The sequence below is a fragment of the Chaetura pelagica genome, unplaced genomic scaffold, assembly GCF_000747805.2.
Source record: "Chaetura pelagica isolate M959 unplaced genomic scaffold, ChaPel_1.0 scaffold189, whole genome shotgun sequence".
In the NCBI taxonomy this organism is placed as follows: Eukaryota; Metazoa; Chordata; class Aves; order Apodiformes; family Apodidae; genus Chaetura; species Chaetura pelagica.
Window position 1 is genome coordinate 2983119 of NW_009970716.1, and position 17886 is coordinate 3001004.

The window sequence follows — 17886 nt, forward strand, 5'->3', positions numbered from 1 at the left end:
AAGCAACCTGGAATAAGCGGGCCTGGCAGAAGTGGTGAGGAGAAGGTGACTATCACCCCCTTCCTGGGGAGGCAGCATCCCCTCAGGGCTCACTCTGTCAGGGATGCTCCCTTCCCAGCCAGCTCTGCAGACTGGAAGGTCACGGGCTGTTTTCTTCTGAGGTCTTGGCCTTTTCCCCTCAGAAATTAATCTCAAATCCTGTGTAGCAGCCCTGACACAGTTTTGTAGGTATCATCTTTCCACATTGTTGGCAGGCTCTGGCTTGACCCCTTTTAGCACACACAGCTTGGAAGAGGATATGTAGAGCACCAAACCGAAGCACTTGTATGGCTGCTTCTACAGCATTTCTGGCATTTAGAGCCATCAGCAAAATCTGTCATTTGAAATGAAACTTCCTATGTCTGCTTTTTAGCCTTGGGATTAGTTTTTTAAAGTCTGTTTATTTATTTTAAGCTTAGAGGTAAATCATTCAACCATATTCGACCTAGCAGAACGTGAAGTGAATAGAATCATAGAATCATACAATCCTAGGAGTTGGAAGGGACAGGCAAATAGTCTTTGTGTGAAAAAAAATCTTAAATTACAAGACACTGGATGAGAAGATATTGGGTTAATTGGAAAGCTGTAATGAACTAATTAGAAGCAGGATGAAACTCCCCTTGATTCACATGCATCCAGCAGTCCAACTACTGGTATTTTTCTCTCACCTTCCTAAAATTCCTTCCGTGCTTGTTGCTTTGTCTTCGCTGGCAGCTGCCATGGTGATTGTTCTGTACAATTTTATATTGCATAACAACAGGGAAATTAACAGTTGTCCCTTTAAGAGTTTGCACCAGCAGGTCATGTTTCGTGTCTAATTGTACTGTGTTCAAAATCTGCTAGATCCAAGACATTTCTCTTCCCAGTACATCATGTCTAAATTGGAAGATTTTTCCAATATGAAGCTTTTTCTGAGAGATAATCTCCATTTGTCAATTTCATATAAAGCCAGTGATTAATATGTAAATTTATTTTTTCTCATACTACTTAGAAACATTAACTGTATTTACTGGGAAAGTGGTTATTACCCTTGTAGAGACACTATGCATTGCATAAATATGGTGTCCTGTTTTTAAGGAGTGGGGAGAAGCCATGAATCCACTTCATTCCCCAGTGCAGCTAGCCCTTTGTAGTGTCACAGGAAACCACATGCTTTCTTCACACAGCATCTCCAGAAGTGTGCCTGTACCCATCAGCTCACACTGCTGGTGTTTCGTGGCAGCTGAGGTGACCTGGAAAGCAGGCAGCTGCAGTGGGTGCTGGAGACCTGCAGCGAGCCCTCCCTGGGGCTCTGGTGGGCACGGGGCAGGTAGAGCAGCCCTGCAGGAAGGAGAAGGACAGACCCCAGCCAAGTAAACTTGTCTTTGGGAAGGGCATTTTGGTTGAGTCAAACAAAGAGTGGTTGCTGAAGTGCTTCAGAAATGAAGATGTGTAGTGATTTTGTATGTCCTAACTTCAGCTCAGTGCTCGTGTGAGGTTGTTACCCAGGCTTTCACTTCAGGGTGCAACTTTCAAAGGAGTCCCAGTGACCTTGGGGCATGAGCTTTTGGAAAAGGCAGGGAAAAAAAACAAACACCTCACTGGGATCGTACCACTGTTTCAATGTAAATAACATAAGATTTTCACAGCCTGAAGAATTATTCTTGTTTGTTTTGTCTGTGACTGCTTTAAGCAGTGTTATTTTGGAAGAAGGAAGTTTCATGCACTTTGTCTATTTATGCTTTCTGCATACTACTTCCCAGACTTGTGCAGGGTATTTTAAGCTTGATTACCTCCCAGTGTTGATATGTCCACTCTGCCTCTCTGAATTCAGCTGATGCCTGTTGGCTTCATTGCATGTTTCCAAAAATACAAACTTCAGAGCAACAGGATTCAGCCAAAATAGTGTCAAAATAGGGGCCGTACGCTTAGATACGCTGTGCTACAGTCAGTGCACGTTAAATGTGCAGCACTTCTTTCAGTTACTCTGTCTCATCATATGCTGGAGTGAGTCTGTGTGAGTGCTTTCTAACTTGCACCTTCTGTTTCTTCATGCTTCCATGGATTCAGAGAGAGGTAAATTGTTTTCATTTTTATATTATTCTGTGTGTTTATCCTTTTGCTATGCACCAAACAATGCTTGTATTGGTTTGCTTGTATCGATGAACAGAAGCTAAACTTCAGTGAGTAAATTCCTATCTCTCTGTTACCTTTTCGCCTTGCTATTAACAGTATTTGTCAAGCTGAGTTGCCTGCTGTTGGTTTTTTTTCCAGGTCCCAAACCCTCAAGTGCTAAAACAGTTAAAAAACATGTAATGCATTATCTATATTTGCTTCTAATATTTCAAGTTTAAAATTGAGACATTATTGTTCTGTGTAATCTAGAGTGCAGGAAAGTGATACTAAAATCCAACCGTTTATTTAAAAAAAAAGAAAAAAACAGGGTGCTAAGAGCAAGGGATTTAAGAGCTAAGTTTATCAAGAGTTTAAAGGGTCCATGTTTATTTCATGTTTTTGGTATTTGTTTTGGATCCGGCTTGGTTGGTTGCTTGTTTTAGGAGTTTGAAGAAAGTTGTCCCCAGTATTTTTTGTTTGGATGTACAAAGGGATCATTTGGGATTCTCTACAATGCTTCCCGTTTCATGGGAGGGCAGACAGTAAGGCATTGTAGTCAGGTGCTTTGCAGCACAAGGGCTGCAGCCACTCCAAAGGCTCTTACTGGCAGAATTGCAATCCCTCAGATGAGATCTGGGGTTTGTTTGCTCTGCTAAATTGCAAGGACTTGATACAGGGGCTGGGTGGAAGGAATGTGGTTTAGGGATGCAGACCACTCCTCACGTTTGCTTTATGGAATATAATGAGAATGATTTCTAGGCTTGACTGGTTTTTAATCAATTCTTTAGGCGGCATTGGCCTAGGGAGATGTTTGAACTTTCTTGATTATGGCTTTGCAATTTAATGTAGATTTCATGCATGTGGGAAGCAATGAACCTCCCAGACTAACAGTGGCAAAAGTGTGCTGCAAGCAGATGGATGGGTAGCATCTGTGTGCAGTTGCTGTGTTCTCCATCTGAATAATAAAGAACAAAGGGGAACTAGTTAGCATTGCTTATAAAACAAATCATGCTGGAGAGATTTACTGTTCTAGTACAGTCTCCTGTCTTCTTCAGTTAAATCTTTAGTAGCGCTTTCAGCATCTGCACTTGATGTATTTCTTTATTAAATCTTTAAATATTCCTTGTAAACAAAGGCCCACATCTTCCAATTAGATCTGGAAGATAGAAGCATTGTCAAAAACAGCCAAGTACTAATTTGTCAAAATCAAGTTTACAGCATCTGCTCCAAAGAGGCTGTTCAGAGGTTCACAGGCATAATAACACATCCATCAGTTTTAAGTAAGTTCAGCACGCGTCAGAAATGCTAGATTGGCCAACCTGAGGAGCTGAACCACCACTTTGTGATGCTTCAAAGGAGAAGCAGCAAATACAATGGCCTTGTCAACCTACTTCATTTGTGGGCCCTCACCCTGAAAACTGTGCTGTGCAGGGTAGGAAAGCAGTGTGCTGCCCATGCATATTTTATAAACATTGTGAATAAATTAAGCAAAAAAACCCAAACACATTCACCATTAAAAATTTGTGACAATGAAGTCAGCAGTCAGTGATCTTCATAGGATCTGTCCCTGAAGTTCTGTCTTCCTTTAATTTCATTTAAAAACAAGCTGAGGTCTAAGCTGCTGCTTGGCTTTTCAACTTGCCGTGTCTGTCTAGCAGTTGGTGCAGCAATAAGCCCCATCTGACACCTGAGTACCAGCTGGATTTGGCATGGGCTGTTAGCTTGGCCCCTCTCATGCTGCCTGTGCTACAAGAGTGCAGAGTCTCCAGGGCTGGCTTGGTGGTGACCACACACATGTGATAGACTGTCCTCCTTGCCCAGACAATAGCACTTCAGCTACTGATCATGAGGTGAGGTTGAAAAGGAGGACAAGCATGGAATGTCAGTCCTAGCTGTACAGTCTGTACTGTTGTCGCTAGGCTAACACAGCTCGTGGATCTGGAGTGCTTAGATCACGTTTTAACTTTACTTCATCTGTGTGCATCCATGGTCCTTTGCAGGGGTGGATCATAGTCCTTGGTAGTAGAAAGGGAGATGATTTGTAATGTCTCAGAGCCATCTTTCTGGCTAACAAGGCAGCAATGGCAAGGCTGATAGGAGTCCTTCCCACAAGAGGAGGTGGGCAGTGTTGAGAAGCATGTCTGGGGAACAGCTTCTGTGGCTTCGCTAGGATCAGTCTGCAGAAATGAAATTGGAGTGAAAGTCATGCAAATGCTTTCAGGCTTGGAAGTGCTGGGCTCTGAAGGGATGAGCCGTGTATCGAACCTATCAGCTCTGTGAAGGTTTTAACAAATTTTGGAAGCATGCAGAACTGTGGCAATAAGACATCAAAGAAAAACTGGCAGGCTGTGTGTTTTAGGGCTGCCAGATGAAAGCCTACAAGTATCACACAAAGCTCCTCCTTGAGAGTTAGCAAGTGACCTTATCAAGAAAAGAAGCAAACAGCCTTTCAGCAGGGGGTAATTTGTCCTACAAACTTTATGCTTAGTTAGAAAAAACAAGCTGCACTGTGCTTTGCTGCAAGGAAAATGCATTTTAAAGTTATATGAGAACTGAAATAAGGAAAATTTCCCAAAAGTCTTTACTTGAGAGGGCATCTTAGCTACTTGGGTTAAAAATTAATTGCCAGATTAATGTGGTGGTGGCCAAATCTGATTGTAGCTGGGGAGCAGCCAGAGACGTACAGAAGCACTGTGGGGTTGAGCTATTGGAATGAAGAAAAACTACAAGGCTTTCATATGTTTTTAGGATTGCTAGCAACTGTTGGAAACAGGGAAATTCCTTCTCTTCCACATTTCTTCCAACTCTAATCACTGAGGAGGAATACATGTGGTAAATGCACCATGAATATCTGTGGGAAATGGGAGGGAGAAGACTCATGGAAGTAGTTACTTTTCTTCCTCCTTCTGCAGGATTTGATTCCAAAGTGGTTGGTGTAGTCACCTGGAGAAGGGGCTGTGGGTTTCCTTTGGAGGGTGTGGAAGGGGAGCAGTGGTTTCATTCAGTGTCTGTCTGGTAGCTGGTAGGTGAAATGGAAGAAATCATTCCCCCTTCTCCTATGTGAAAGAGCAGTCTCCATGAAAAATTTACTGTTAATCCAGAAGATCTGTAATTTCTGTCATACTTATTACTACAGGGTTTATTGCGCCTCTTCTTCTCCACGGTTTGTGAGACTAGAATATTTTCCTGTCAAGCAAAAACCCCATCAGAGCAGGATCTTGTCGGTGTTTTATTTACCTGCTTTTCTTCTCATGTGTCTCTTGTCACTTTCCTTGCTTTTCTCCTCTGCTCATTTACTCTGGTCCCATGGATGTTTGTGTCTTGCCAGTGAATGGCAGCCTCCTGCCAGGGTGCCCTCTGACTCCTCTGCCAAAGTGGTGTCTGCTCTCTTCTTTTTTCTTCCTGCTTTCACAAATCAATGGTCAGCTGTTTGCAGGAAAGCAAAGTGAAGCCTAGAGTTTACAGACTTGGAGAGGGTTTCCCAACACCCCAGCAGTGTGTGCTTTGTGACCCCACAGTTGCGGGAGTCTGTACAATGACACCAGGATGTAGAAATCAACAGTCGCCTCTGTAGGCTATTCTGGATGAATTTCAATCAATTTTATGCCAACCCCAGAGGATATAATTTTCTGGTTCAAGGATTCTTGTTACAATTTGCAATACATAAATGTGTAAAGCAATTTACATTTTCCTGCACATGTATAATTTTAATATAGTTGTTTTAAGTAATGGCAATTTAATTTTGGTTGATAAGACTAAAAAATTCTATTTCAAACTTGCAGACTAGAGTATTGGAGTTTTTTAACAACAAAAAAAAAAATGAGGGGGAAGGGATTAATGCAATTCTGCACTGCTTTGAAGAAATAAATTTACACTGAGAAGGTAATGGAGGATGTGCTGCTTTTTCAGGCAGTACTTAGCTGGTATGTCTCGTAGGACTTTAGCCTAATAGTGGCAAATGGCTATGACTGCTACTCAAACAGGACAGCATTAGCATAAATTGCATTTATTGTGATTATATTCATCCAGGGTTGAGCAGCTAAGTGATGCTCAGCCAGGTGTTAAATAGGTGTGGCTATCTAAGGTTTAGTCAATTACTGTAGACATTTGCCAATTAGAGAGGGTAAAAGAGAAAATCAAAATGAAATTCCTTTCCATTTAGCACCTTACATTATCTTTGCAATTCTCTAAATTGTGTTTTAAAATGTCTCTCTCTAGTCCTGTACTTTGTCAAAAAAAAAAAAAAAAATCTGAATTTTTAGCTGTTCAGCAGAACAAGTCTTACCTGTTTTTCTGGGGTTTTAGCTTTTTTCCAGAGTACTGATTTATATCCAGTTCCTATAGCTGGAAAGATACTAGTGGATCATGTAGCACATGCAGAAAAGATTCTTTAAAAAAAATAAAAATGACCTGCTATGCAGTTCCCCTTCTCTATAATCCTGTATTTAACAGACGTGGTGTGCTTGTGTTACAAAGTTTAAAAAGTACACAGCTTTTTTATGTAAAAAATTGTGCAGGGATCCAAAGTGAAAGAAGAATCGGAGAACAGTCTTCTGGCTTATTTTGTATTCAAGGCTTTGCACAAACAAGGAGCTGTTGCTGTTTGCTCCTGTGTAGGGAAACACTAATCCCTTCCTAAGTTTTACTTTATTATTGATTGATGCTGCAGGGAGTAAATACTCAGGAATCCCTACAGCCAAACCTTTCCTCTTCAGGAGGGGGCGCTCACGGCTGCTTTTCCAAAGCCTGGGATACCTGAAGCAGGGATGCCAGGCTCCCTGGCGTTGGAGGACCTTGCCCACTGCCACCAGCCTGTGCCACTATCGCCGGGTCCTGCTTACTGGGCTGCTGGGTCAGACCACTCGTGCAAGGGCGTGGGTGTCTGGGTGACTTAATGAATGAACGACATCAGTAGTATTTTTTGCACACTGACAGAAGGGAGAAGTTTGTGTGCTAACTTGGATTGATGATTTGGTGCTGGCAGGGTTGCTCTTGATGCAGTACCACAAGTTTTTAAGAACTCACATTTCCTCTTCTGTCTCAGCAGATTTACAGATGCAAACCCTGATCATCTACAGGTTTATGCATATTCGCAACCATGCATGTAATTAGCTGATTTACATTGTTCTAGCTGTTCAGGTACTTAAAGTGAAACACTGGTGTGTTAGTCTGAAACACCACCACGAGGGTTTTATTAGCTTTCAGTAGCTGAAACTGATGTACTAGCTGGTGTCTCGTTTTCTCCTGTAATTGTGCTACGCCGCCATGTTTATGAATGCATAGCATTAAGCACAGAAATATTCACAGAAGCTGTAGGACTGAGAGCTGGAGAGACTCAACAGAAGTGTTAATGTGCACTGCAGTACTGAGGCAGTGTTTGCTGAGCCCAGGTGCCCCCCAGCAGGGCCTTCCTGGCACCCATCAACACCCCAGAGGGCAGGAAGTGGCATTTCTGGCACTTCTTCAAGGTGACTCAATGCAAGTGGAATTTCATGGGACAAAGATGAGACATTTCTCACAGCCTCGGGGGCTTTCCAGGTCACACACTGGAAACTTGCTGCAAACAGTAGGGTCATGAACGTTACTTAAAGAAGAATCCCTGGTATCAATACAGGCAGGGGGATGAAGGGATTGAGAGCAGCCCTGTGGAGAAGAACTTGAGTGTACTGGTGGATGAAAAGCTCAGCATGAGCTGGCAGTGTGTGCTTGTAGCCCAGAAGACTAACTTTGTCCTGGGCTGCATCAAAAGAAGAGTGGCCAGCAGGTCAAGGGAGGTGATTTTCCCCCTCTGTTCTGTTCTTGTGAGACCCCACCTGGAGTACTGTGTCTGGTTCTGGAGCCCCTGACACAGGAAGGAAATGGAGCTGTTGGAGCAAGTCCAGAGGAGGGCCACAAAGATGATCAGAGGATTGGAGCACCTCTGCTGTGAAGACAGGCTGAGAGAGTTGGGATTGTTCAACCTGGAGAAGAAAAGGCTCCAAAAGAAAAATTAGGACAGACTTTTTAGTATGGCCTGTAGCAACAGGACAAAGGTTAATGGTTTTAAACTAAGAGAGGATAGGTTCAAACTAGGTATAAGGAAGATACTTTTTATAAAGGTGATGAAGCATTGGAACAGGTTGCCCAGGGAGGCTGTAGAAGCCACATCCCTGAAAACTTTCAAGGTTGGGTTGAATGGGGCTCTGAGCAAACTGATTTACTTGAAGATGCCCCTGTTTATTGCAGGGTGGTTGGACTGAATGACCTTTAAAGGCCTCTTCCAAACTATTACTTTAAAAAAGGAAAAAAAAATAGTGCAGCAGTCCATGGAGGAGAGTTTTAGGTGACCTATATGTAGGGTCAGTACCAGTTTCATCAGAAAATCAACACTTTGCATTTTGACTAAAAAAAAACATCTTTGTTGGCAAGTACAGAGCAGGTCTGTCTCACCAGGATTCTTGTCATCCTCCTCTTTCAGGGACAACAGGGTTACAGGCCCTTCTCTGGCAGGACTAAAGTGGTAGGTGAGTCCCCTTGTCACCTGGAGTGTCCCACTACAGATGCCACTTCCATAACACTCATCAGAGTCTGTGCCCTCAGCACAGGTCTTGCTGTTCAGAGAGGTTACTGAGCTGGGCTCTTCATTGTGGCCTGTTGATTTGGCTGTCATTAGCCTTACAGGAACAGAGAAATGTTCTTACTTAAAGCACAGGAGCTTGTTGCTGTGCCAGTGCTGCCCTCCACGTTGGTCTCCTTTGATCAGAAGAGTAAATTTATACTCATGGGAGAAATGAGACTCAGTGGGGTGCCCCCAGTCTACTTCTCTGCCGTTAAAACGCTGTTGAAAATACTCTCATCTAAGGTGTTTCCCACTGATGGAGCTCAATTAGGAGTTGTGTTCTTTTATGACCAAAATCTTTGATCCTGACAGAATTCAGTCTTTAGTTAATGCAGTTTTAATTGTTTGGCTTATATTTATCTCTGCAGTCCTTTGAGTTCTACCTCCACTGGGAGATAACATGCTGACTAAATATATTTAGTATTATCTTACAGGTTCCTGTAAGGCTGGAAATCCTTGTAGTTGAGCTGGGACTTCAGATAAATTCTCTGCAGGGTGAGATGTAATGTGGTTTCCGAGATTGTCCATGTATCAGGGACTTGGAAGCGCAGTGGAGATACCTTGCCTGGCATGGTCTGCTACAGCAAAGTGTGATGATTTACTGGTCAGTCGTGGTGTGCCAGAGCATTGGCAGAGCTACTGTTCAAAAGCTGGACCACAGTTTCTTGAGCTGTTACAAATGGCTTTGCTGGCAACATGTTATGTCCTCCAAGCCCTGATGACTAGCTTTGCTGGCTTGGTCCTGTCTTAGTTTTTACTAATGATAAAAGAAGGTCCTAACAGGTAGCTGAAAGGCTTAGAGAAGGGGCAAGTTACCTTCTATGTTTATGCAGCTCCTTGAAGGTGGTGGCCTTATAATTACTAAATTCTGGTATTGCAGAGTGCTCCTGGGATTGTGCAGACTTCTGTTTATTCAAACAAGCTTCTGCGTAGTGCAAGCAACTTGACAAAACAATGCAGGATGCTCTTCCTAGTAGGATCATCTTGTAAAGGAATGAATTCTTAAGTCACTCCTTTGCAAGGATTCCTCAGAGGAATAGTATTGATTTGAGATAAACTCTTGTAAATGGTAATAAATAGCCATATAATGCTCACATAGATGGCTTTCAGTGTTTTTTTAGTCAATGTGTACACAGGTTTCAAGTGTTAGTCTGCATTCTGAAACAATGGACCTTGATCCAATAATGTGGGCCTGCAGTGTGCTTGTTTATTTCTTTGCTACCCTTCAGTGATGGTCACTGCCAGCAATTTTTTCTTGCATGTAAAGGGGGGAAATCTTAATTAAGTTATGGTAGCAAATCTGAGTGTGTTAAGTGACATTGTTTTCATATTGCAGTTACAACATTTGTAAGGGAAGGTATTTGGACTCAAAAATGTGAGGCCTGAAACTCTGGGCATTTAAAAGATGGCAGCTAAAGCCAAACACATAGAAAACAAAAATCCCAAATGCTTATGGTCTCTGGAAATTACTCACCAGGCAAGGTCTTTTCAGAGCAGGATATTGTATGTGGGACTTTGGTGAGCCTGAGCATTTCCAAATACCTGCCTGAAAATCTTTCAGAAGCATCAGTAGTGTAGAAAACTTACTTCAAAAAGCAAAAATCTCTTTTAAGTTTTTTTTATGTTGCACTTGGTTTGTTTTTTTCCCCATAGCTGCTAATTTTTGTAGGCTGTAGCTGAGCCCTACTGCCATCTTAGTCTTATTACTTGAGTCCAGATGGGAGTCTTCAATTTGCTTTTGAAACATTAAGCTAGGAGGAAACCCTTCTAAAGCAAGGCATGGCACATGTACAGATGAGCCAAAAAGCAGCAGCTTTTTTCTAGGATCAAGAGTCCTGTTGGAACTCAGCATCTCCATGAACTTGTGCCACAGCAAAAAGGAACAACGGGCCAAAGGCTCTTGCAGGTTATGGCTGAGTTGCTTGGGGGTCAGGCTGGAACTAGGAAACCTCAGGGCATCTCCTGTAATAGACAGCACTTTCCTGGATTATTGCTTTGTGACTTTTTCCTGAAAGTCACGAGAAATTGGGTGCAACGGTCTCTCCCCAGGGTTCCTGCCTGGCACATGCTGGCAGGGCAGTGCTGCAGCCTGTGGCAGCCCATGCAGCCCGTGGGCTGTGTTCCCTGTGCAGGAACAGTTCAGGTGACAACACGCTCCACGCGCTGCCCCCCTGCCTCCTGTCCCATGCCATGCCCCAATGCCTGCCATCCTGTGTTGAGGGAGGGCCCTCCCGCTTCGCTGTGTTTCTGCACAGTTATTCCAAATCTCAGCTCCAAATACTCTGTTCATTTTAAGTATTATTCCTCAAGCTTCAGGTTGGAAAGCAGCTAAAGGGAGGAACTTATGCCTGTCACTGAGCAGCGCACGCTGTGGGCAACTGCCCCTTTTATTGCAAGGGCTCATTAATGACTGAATCTAGTGCTTCTAATTAAATATAGATTAGGCCAACATTCATATCTCCTACAGAGCTAGGAATCCAACTATCTGTCAGCCACAGTCTCCAGTTCTCACTGGGTAACTTCAGTGCAAAATTCTTAAACTCACTGGACATCCACAATCGGTGAAGAAATTGGCAGCTGATCCTACATTAAACCCTGCTTGGGATATTTACAAACTTCAGTATATAAAACATGATTTAGGAGGGGAAGGACAATATGGGAATTTGTCCATCTGGAATATCCCTCCTGTCTCTTTGTCAGTTGGAATCTTGCTGATAATTAATTACACATAAAGAGGAAAGGCACTGAAAAGAGTGTCTGGGTGAAAGCAGCTCTTGAGAGTTCCAGTTTCACTTGTCTGGCCTAATTCTAGTTAGCTGCTCAGCTCCAACTTTTAAACAGCCTGAGACCAAATAAACATAATCCTGGCACTTCTATCACCCCTGGTAGAAAGCCATACTATGCTGACTAGCCAGTACAGTGCAGAAATCTCTTTTGTAGGGCAGCTTTATTTAACTTCTGAGAAATAAGGTCAGAAATATAGGCCAATTAGTGTGAGCAAAGCTCAGCAGGTTCACATCTCTGTTATGCAACCAGGTCTCTAATTACTATCTGTGTATTTTAGACACTCTATATGGTCCTTTGAAATATAGTTTTTTCTCTAACTAGATTCTTACATGCTGTTTCTCAGATTTTCTAGCTTTTAAGAACTGCACGTATTTTTTCCTTAGTCTGTAATGCTCTCCACATTTTTTCAGCAAAATATTTGAGTTAAGTTTCCTGTGTATTCAAAATTGCAGTTGGAATTACAGGTTATAAGTTCAGTAAGTTGCCAGGGTTAGGAGACTATAATGAGCTCTCTAATTATATGGATTAAGCACAAAAATTTAATGTGTGTTTCATGGGTATGTAATTTATTATATTTGTAGATCTGCTTTGTCCAAGGCGTGTTTTATTCAATGGCCAAGACATACACCTCTTTAGATTGAAGTAGGACTTGCTGCTTTGGAGATACTAGTGATTCTAATGCCATAATTTGGTTTGCATGTGTCTAACGTTTCCATTTATTTTGTTTTCACAGAGACTTTGCTTATGTGGCAAGAGACAAAGACACAAGAATTCTGAAGTGTCATGTGTTTCGCTGTGACACACCTGCAAAAGCCATCGCCACAAGTTTACACGAAATCTGCTCAAAGGCAAGTGGATTTAAAGTCACCTGCTTTCATCTGTTTAGAGATCCCTGAGCCTAATATGTATAATGAACAATTGTACATAGTGTTAGTTTAGTTTATATCACTGACAACAAGAAACAGCATTGAGAATTTGTAAAGGAAAGGATGCTAATGGGTGAGAATAATGGGAGGGTGAGCGTTTAGATTTGAGGAGATACCTGCTTTTGATTTGACAAGTGTGTATAGACAGTGAAGGTTTTCTTGAATAATAAAGAGGCCGTGGGTTTAAAATGGAAAAAGAACACACAGCTTCAATTAATAATACAGGATGTTGCTAAACTTTCTAAATAAATCAAACCATATCTGAATGGCAATATTCAATGGTATTATCCTGGGAGAGAGACAGGAAAATAGTTACTAACATTACTCTGACCACTTTAAAAAAAACCAACTAGTTACAAATACTAAAGGATCTTAGTACTTACTTGTGGTAGTTCTGTCTGTAATACTGGAGAAGACTGTTCTTTTCAGTCATTTTACCTTACAGATTTGCCACCATTCCCTGGTTATTTATTATGGTTTTCTTGCATGATGAGTTTGAGTGTACAGTCAATTTATGCAGCACATCCTCTACAGCAGGTAAATCTGATTGAAATTCTATAGAGAGGCAGTTAAACTAATCTACTTGAAACTCCCTTTATTCTTTTGTTGAGCTGTGGTGGATTTGAGGCTACATGCCCCATTTTAAAAATACTCTGCTGCTCATTTTAGTTTTCCTTAAAACATGTGAGTTTGCACTGCTGGAAAAGTGGGCTGTGGGTTTGAATAACCTTATCAGTTATCCCTGTATAACTTGTCCCTCCTCGTTAGTCACAGCTCATCTAGAAAAGCTGGTTAGGAAACTTTCAGGTTCTAAAATTCTGCCGATTTGCTGTATGCCTGTCATTTGCTTTTTACACTTTGTCTTCACACTATTGAATGGAATCAGGAATGTCAAATTCCCCTCTGTAGCTAGTTATATAGTCTTAAGATTTTTTCATTTTTGCAACGCTGCAGATGTGGCTACTGAACTTGTGATGTTTCAGGCCTTCCTCCTGAGCTATAGCGTATTTTGGTTTTCATCCTCAGGGGGGAATATTATCTTCTGTTATTGTAACAGAAAACACTGAAAATAAAAACCTAACAACAGGAAAAAGTTAGAAAATTGCTAGAAGCATCTTAAGATAAGTGTCATCTGCTGGAACACTGCTTTTCTTTACAGCTCAATTGCAATGAACAGTCACAGCGGGAAGAAGCAGATAGTAGTGCTTCAAATATGAGCTTTGGAAAACTTTTGTGAGCTTCCCTAGGTCACTTCTCAATTATATATTTGTAAGGAATAATCAACCAAAGTGGTTATTTCTTTTTTCTTCTTCTTCTTTTGCTATTATACATTTCTGGGCAGAAACAGGGTTCATTTTGCATGGGATTTTAAATTTCAGAAGAAACATTAAAATGGAGGAAAAATCATACCCAGCAGAAGACAGATCAGAGAGGAACATGAGTGAACACCCTTCTCTGTGTGTTAAATATTTCTATTTCTTGCTATATTACTCCTTACTGCAATTTTGTTATTGATAAAAATGGCTGGATTTTTTTTTCCTCCTCTATCTGTCTTTCATCTAGGCTTGGACATTGCTTAAGTTCTTCATGTAGTTAAGTAATGGTTAATAAAGTGGAGGAAAACAAAAGTTGTTATTTAAAAATAATAACTTGTTTAGCCACGTAGCTTCTCACTTATTTCAGAAACTAGGGCTGGAATAGGAGTACATTCATACTTACAGTTTCTATTGTGTTGTTGGGTTTTTTTAATGCTGTATCATCACCATCTTCTTCAGATAATGGCTGAACGGAAGAATGCTAAATCTATGGCTTGCAGCTCATTGCAAGAGAGGACAAGTGTCACCCTTGATGTTCCTCTGCAAGGTACTGTATGTTACAGCTAATATCCTTGGGATGGTCTTATTTTAGGTATCTTTCGTTTCTCATGCAGCTTTTGACCAAAAGTGGATCATGTTGGGTGGAGTGTAATCAAGTCTTTAATTACTGTGTCTGACTGTAACCTGCTACTGTATTAAATATTTGTATTGGTTGTGTGACAGCAATGGAGCCCTGCTCAGTTATGTCATCTTGTGTATTGCCTCTCTCATTTGGAAATAGCTGTTATTTTTAAGTATTTCAGGAGAACAAACATACTCTGTGTTAGCTTTACAGGAAATCACATACTTCCACATCTACCAGTTTATATTTAATATCTTGTTCCTAATCCATATATCCACTTGTGTAATTTTCTGCTCAGACAATAGTATTGATTACTCACAGACTGTTGTTTAAATGTTTTAAGTGTGTTTAACTTATTAACAGGTATGGTATTAAAAACAGGTTTCAGATTTTACAAGGTTTTGCAATGAAACTTGGTCTGTATGTTTCAGAGACACATTAATTGTATTTTTTTGTTTTTAATATGACAATATAATGTGACCTTACTCTTAGCATAGATCAAGAATTAGCTGATACAGAGTTCTCCCTAAATCCCTTAGAAATTGACACTTTTTCTTGTAAGAGGGAGTGAAAATTTGTTTTGATCAATACAATACTTTCAGAGGACAGTTACTGGGTAAACTGGTTTATGATTTTGATGAAATAAAAGTGCTTTTCCCTGCTGTGAATACTTATAAACAGGAATTGATTTTTGTTCCCATGCAGTAGATTTCCCAACACCAAAGACAGAACTGGTACAGAAGTTCCACGTGCAGTACCTGGGCATGCTGCCTGTGGCTAAACCTGTGGGTATGTAACGTTTGTTAACGTGACTTCCAAAGTCCCTTCTGTAAACTCTTAAGGGCTGGACTCTGCTAGCCAAGTGTAAATGCATCACTTCCAAAGGGTAGCAACTCCTGTACTTCAGTCATATGTTCAGACATGAAGACTGAGGTACTCAGGGCCTCGTTTGAATGTGTGTTTTGCAACCAGAGTATTTTGGGAGCTGCCAAGAAGGCAGAGTTTCTTTCTACTGCTTTCTCTAAATATGAACTCTGCTACTAATGAGAAGGGTCCTAGAGAACTGAAAGGTGCAGCAGCTAAACAAGATGCTGTCCTGTTTTTTTCTAAGCCAGAGGCACCTGCTTTATTTTTGCACATGAAGAAAATCAACTTCACAGCCCTTCTATCATCAAATTAATTTTAGTGAGGAGTCCAAAGCAATCTATTTTCTGTAATCCTGTGTGAAAAATACTGTGTTATTGTTTACCTATATTCATGTATTTCTTTTTCATTATCACATTTTCTTCTGGTTTAGGAATGGATACTCTGAACAGTGCCATTGAAAGCCTAATGGCTTCCTCTAGCAAAGAAGACTGGATGCCAGTTACCATGAACGTAGCTGATGCTACTGTCACAGTCATCAATGAAACAGTAAGGCAGAGACTGTCTTGCTTAGAACACATTTAACATGAGTGTTGGAACATATAAACACTAACAGAAAGAGTTCATTTGTACTGGAATTCATTTGCTTATTTTGCATTTTATTTCTTCCAGGGCTGTCAATCTGCAGAGGCTCTTACTGTTCATATTAGCTGCAGCTTTATTTACCATTCAAAACATGTCCTCAGAAATATAAATTATTATAAGTATTCATTAGATACTGAAGACAAACTCAGTGTTATCCTTCCTAGGATTTTTTAGCCTAAAATGTTAGAGATTAAACTCAAAGTAGCAGTCCTAAATTCTAAACTGCATTTACCTTATTCTTGATATGGAAGCCAAGAGTAATACTAAAATCTATATTTCACATTACTGTCCTTTTGTAGAGTGTTTTCTGTAGAAATTGCTGCAATTAGACTTTCAAATAATGTCTTTTTGACTGTTGACAAGGTACTAAACCAACATCTCCACATACCAGTGGCAGGGAAGCATGTTTTCAGTCAGGATAGCCATGTTGTTTTGTTTCTTCAGAAAACAGGCCGTACTTGAATGGCACAGTATGCTCAGTGCTAACCCTCAAAGCCTTGGTCTTCTGGGGTTAGCCTAGGAGGGGAGATCCAGCCCAGGACTGAGCACACACAATGTGTGCAGGTAGATAAAGAGGAATTCCACAATACTGCATTAGATATTGCATTTAGTCAACTTAAAACTGAGAGTAGTAAATTTCCACAAAATATCCAATAGTAGCAATCATTTGATACTATTTAATAATATTTGATAGTATAATTTGATAAATCAATCATTTGATTTCATAACCAGAATGAAGAGGAAATCATGGTGGAGTGTCGTGTGCGGTTCCTGTCCTTCATGGGAGTAGGGAAGGACATTCACACATTTGCCTTCATTATGGATACAGGAAACCAGCATTTTGAGTGCCACGTGTTTTGGTGTGAACCAAATGCAGGCAACGTATCAGAAGCTGTTCAGGCTGCTTGTATGGTAAGTGACCTAATAGCATGCACATTTTTCATTACCTCCATAAATAAATGTCCTTCCAAATTTGCAGTTGTATTAATTTCAAGATAGAAAAAGAAAGAACAGATAAAAATAGGAACTAGAATCCTGATCTGTTTAATCAATTAAACCCCAAACATTTTTAAGTTTGAAATGTCAATTTAGAGAACAATGCCCTCATGTTCCCTCCTAACCTTTGCAAGTCTGTCTTAAGTTAGAAATCTTCTCTTTCACTACACAACTTACCTAGTGCTAGAGAAACATCTTGCTCAAAGTTGTGTTATACAATCCAGTGACAAAGTAGTGAAAATAATCCATGTTCAAGAATAGCTGAAGCCAGAAAACTTATTCTCAAAGGGCTGTTGTATGATTTAGTCTCTGTAATGTGCTAATGAACAGTTTCTGCCCACAGACCAACAGCTGGGCTGTTTGTCATGGCCAAAAGGAGGTTTGACAGTATTTGGAGAAAGTATTAGAAATGTATTTTAAATGCTCTTTGAAAGTATTGGATACAGTAAGGATTGCAGAACACTTTGCTGTGTTGCAGTTACGGTATCAGAAGTGCTTGGTGGCCAGACCACCTTCCCAGAAGGTTCGACCGCCCCCGCCTCCTGCAGACTCGGTGACTAGAAGAGTTACGACTAATGTAAAAAGAGGAGTCTTGTCCCTCATTGACACTTTGAAACAGAAACGCCCCGTCACTGAGATGCCATAGCTGCATCAGAGAGAAGATTCTCCTAACGTATAACTGAAGATAACAGTAGCTACCCTAAGGAAAATGAACTGATGATGTCTGGCCTTCCACTTCAAATTGCTGATGCTTTGTCTTCAGAGAATTTATCCTTATTGAAACAATGTTAGACAAGCATGTTCTCTAGTTCTTGCCACCATCGTATGATATGAAAAGAAGCATGAATAATTTTTTTGCTGTCAGTGAGTTACATCATGAGCAATGGAAGGTCTATTTTGATTGTAAATACATGAACATTACCTAAACTCACACACACAAAAAAAAAAAAGAATATGGCCACATCCCTCCCAGTGAACTTGTGCTAAAGTCTTTGGAGT

General features: G+C 40.8%; 1 protein-coding gene across 4 annotated transcripts in view; it reads left to right on the top strand.

Moving 5' to 3' along the window:
- The window catches only part of APBB2 (amyloid beta (A4) precursor protein-binding, family B, member 2), a 94100-nt gene extending 76214 nt beyond the window's left edge, over window positions 1-17886 (top strand). For 3 of the 4 annotated variants that reach the window (XM_010006097.1, XM_010006098.1, XM_010006099.1), the window contains 6 exons: window positions 12252-12366; window positions 14220-14307; window positions 15088-15171; window positions 15680-15795; window positions 16624-16803; window positions 17366-17886. In XM_010006097.1, coding sequence (XP_010004399.1) covers window positions 12252-12366; window positions 14220-14307; window positions 15088-15171; window positions 15680-15795; window positions 16624-16803; window positions 17366-17533 — 751 coding nt within the window. In that variant the 3' untranslated portion in view covers window positions 17534-17886. Of the gene's footprint in view, window positions 1-2088; window positions 2095-12251; window positions 12367-14219; window positions 14308-15087; window positions 15172-15679; window positions 15796-16623; window positions 16804-17365 lie in introns of all 4 variants that reach the window. The other variant, XM_010006096.1, reaches the window with a different exon arrangement.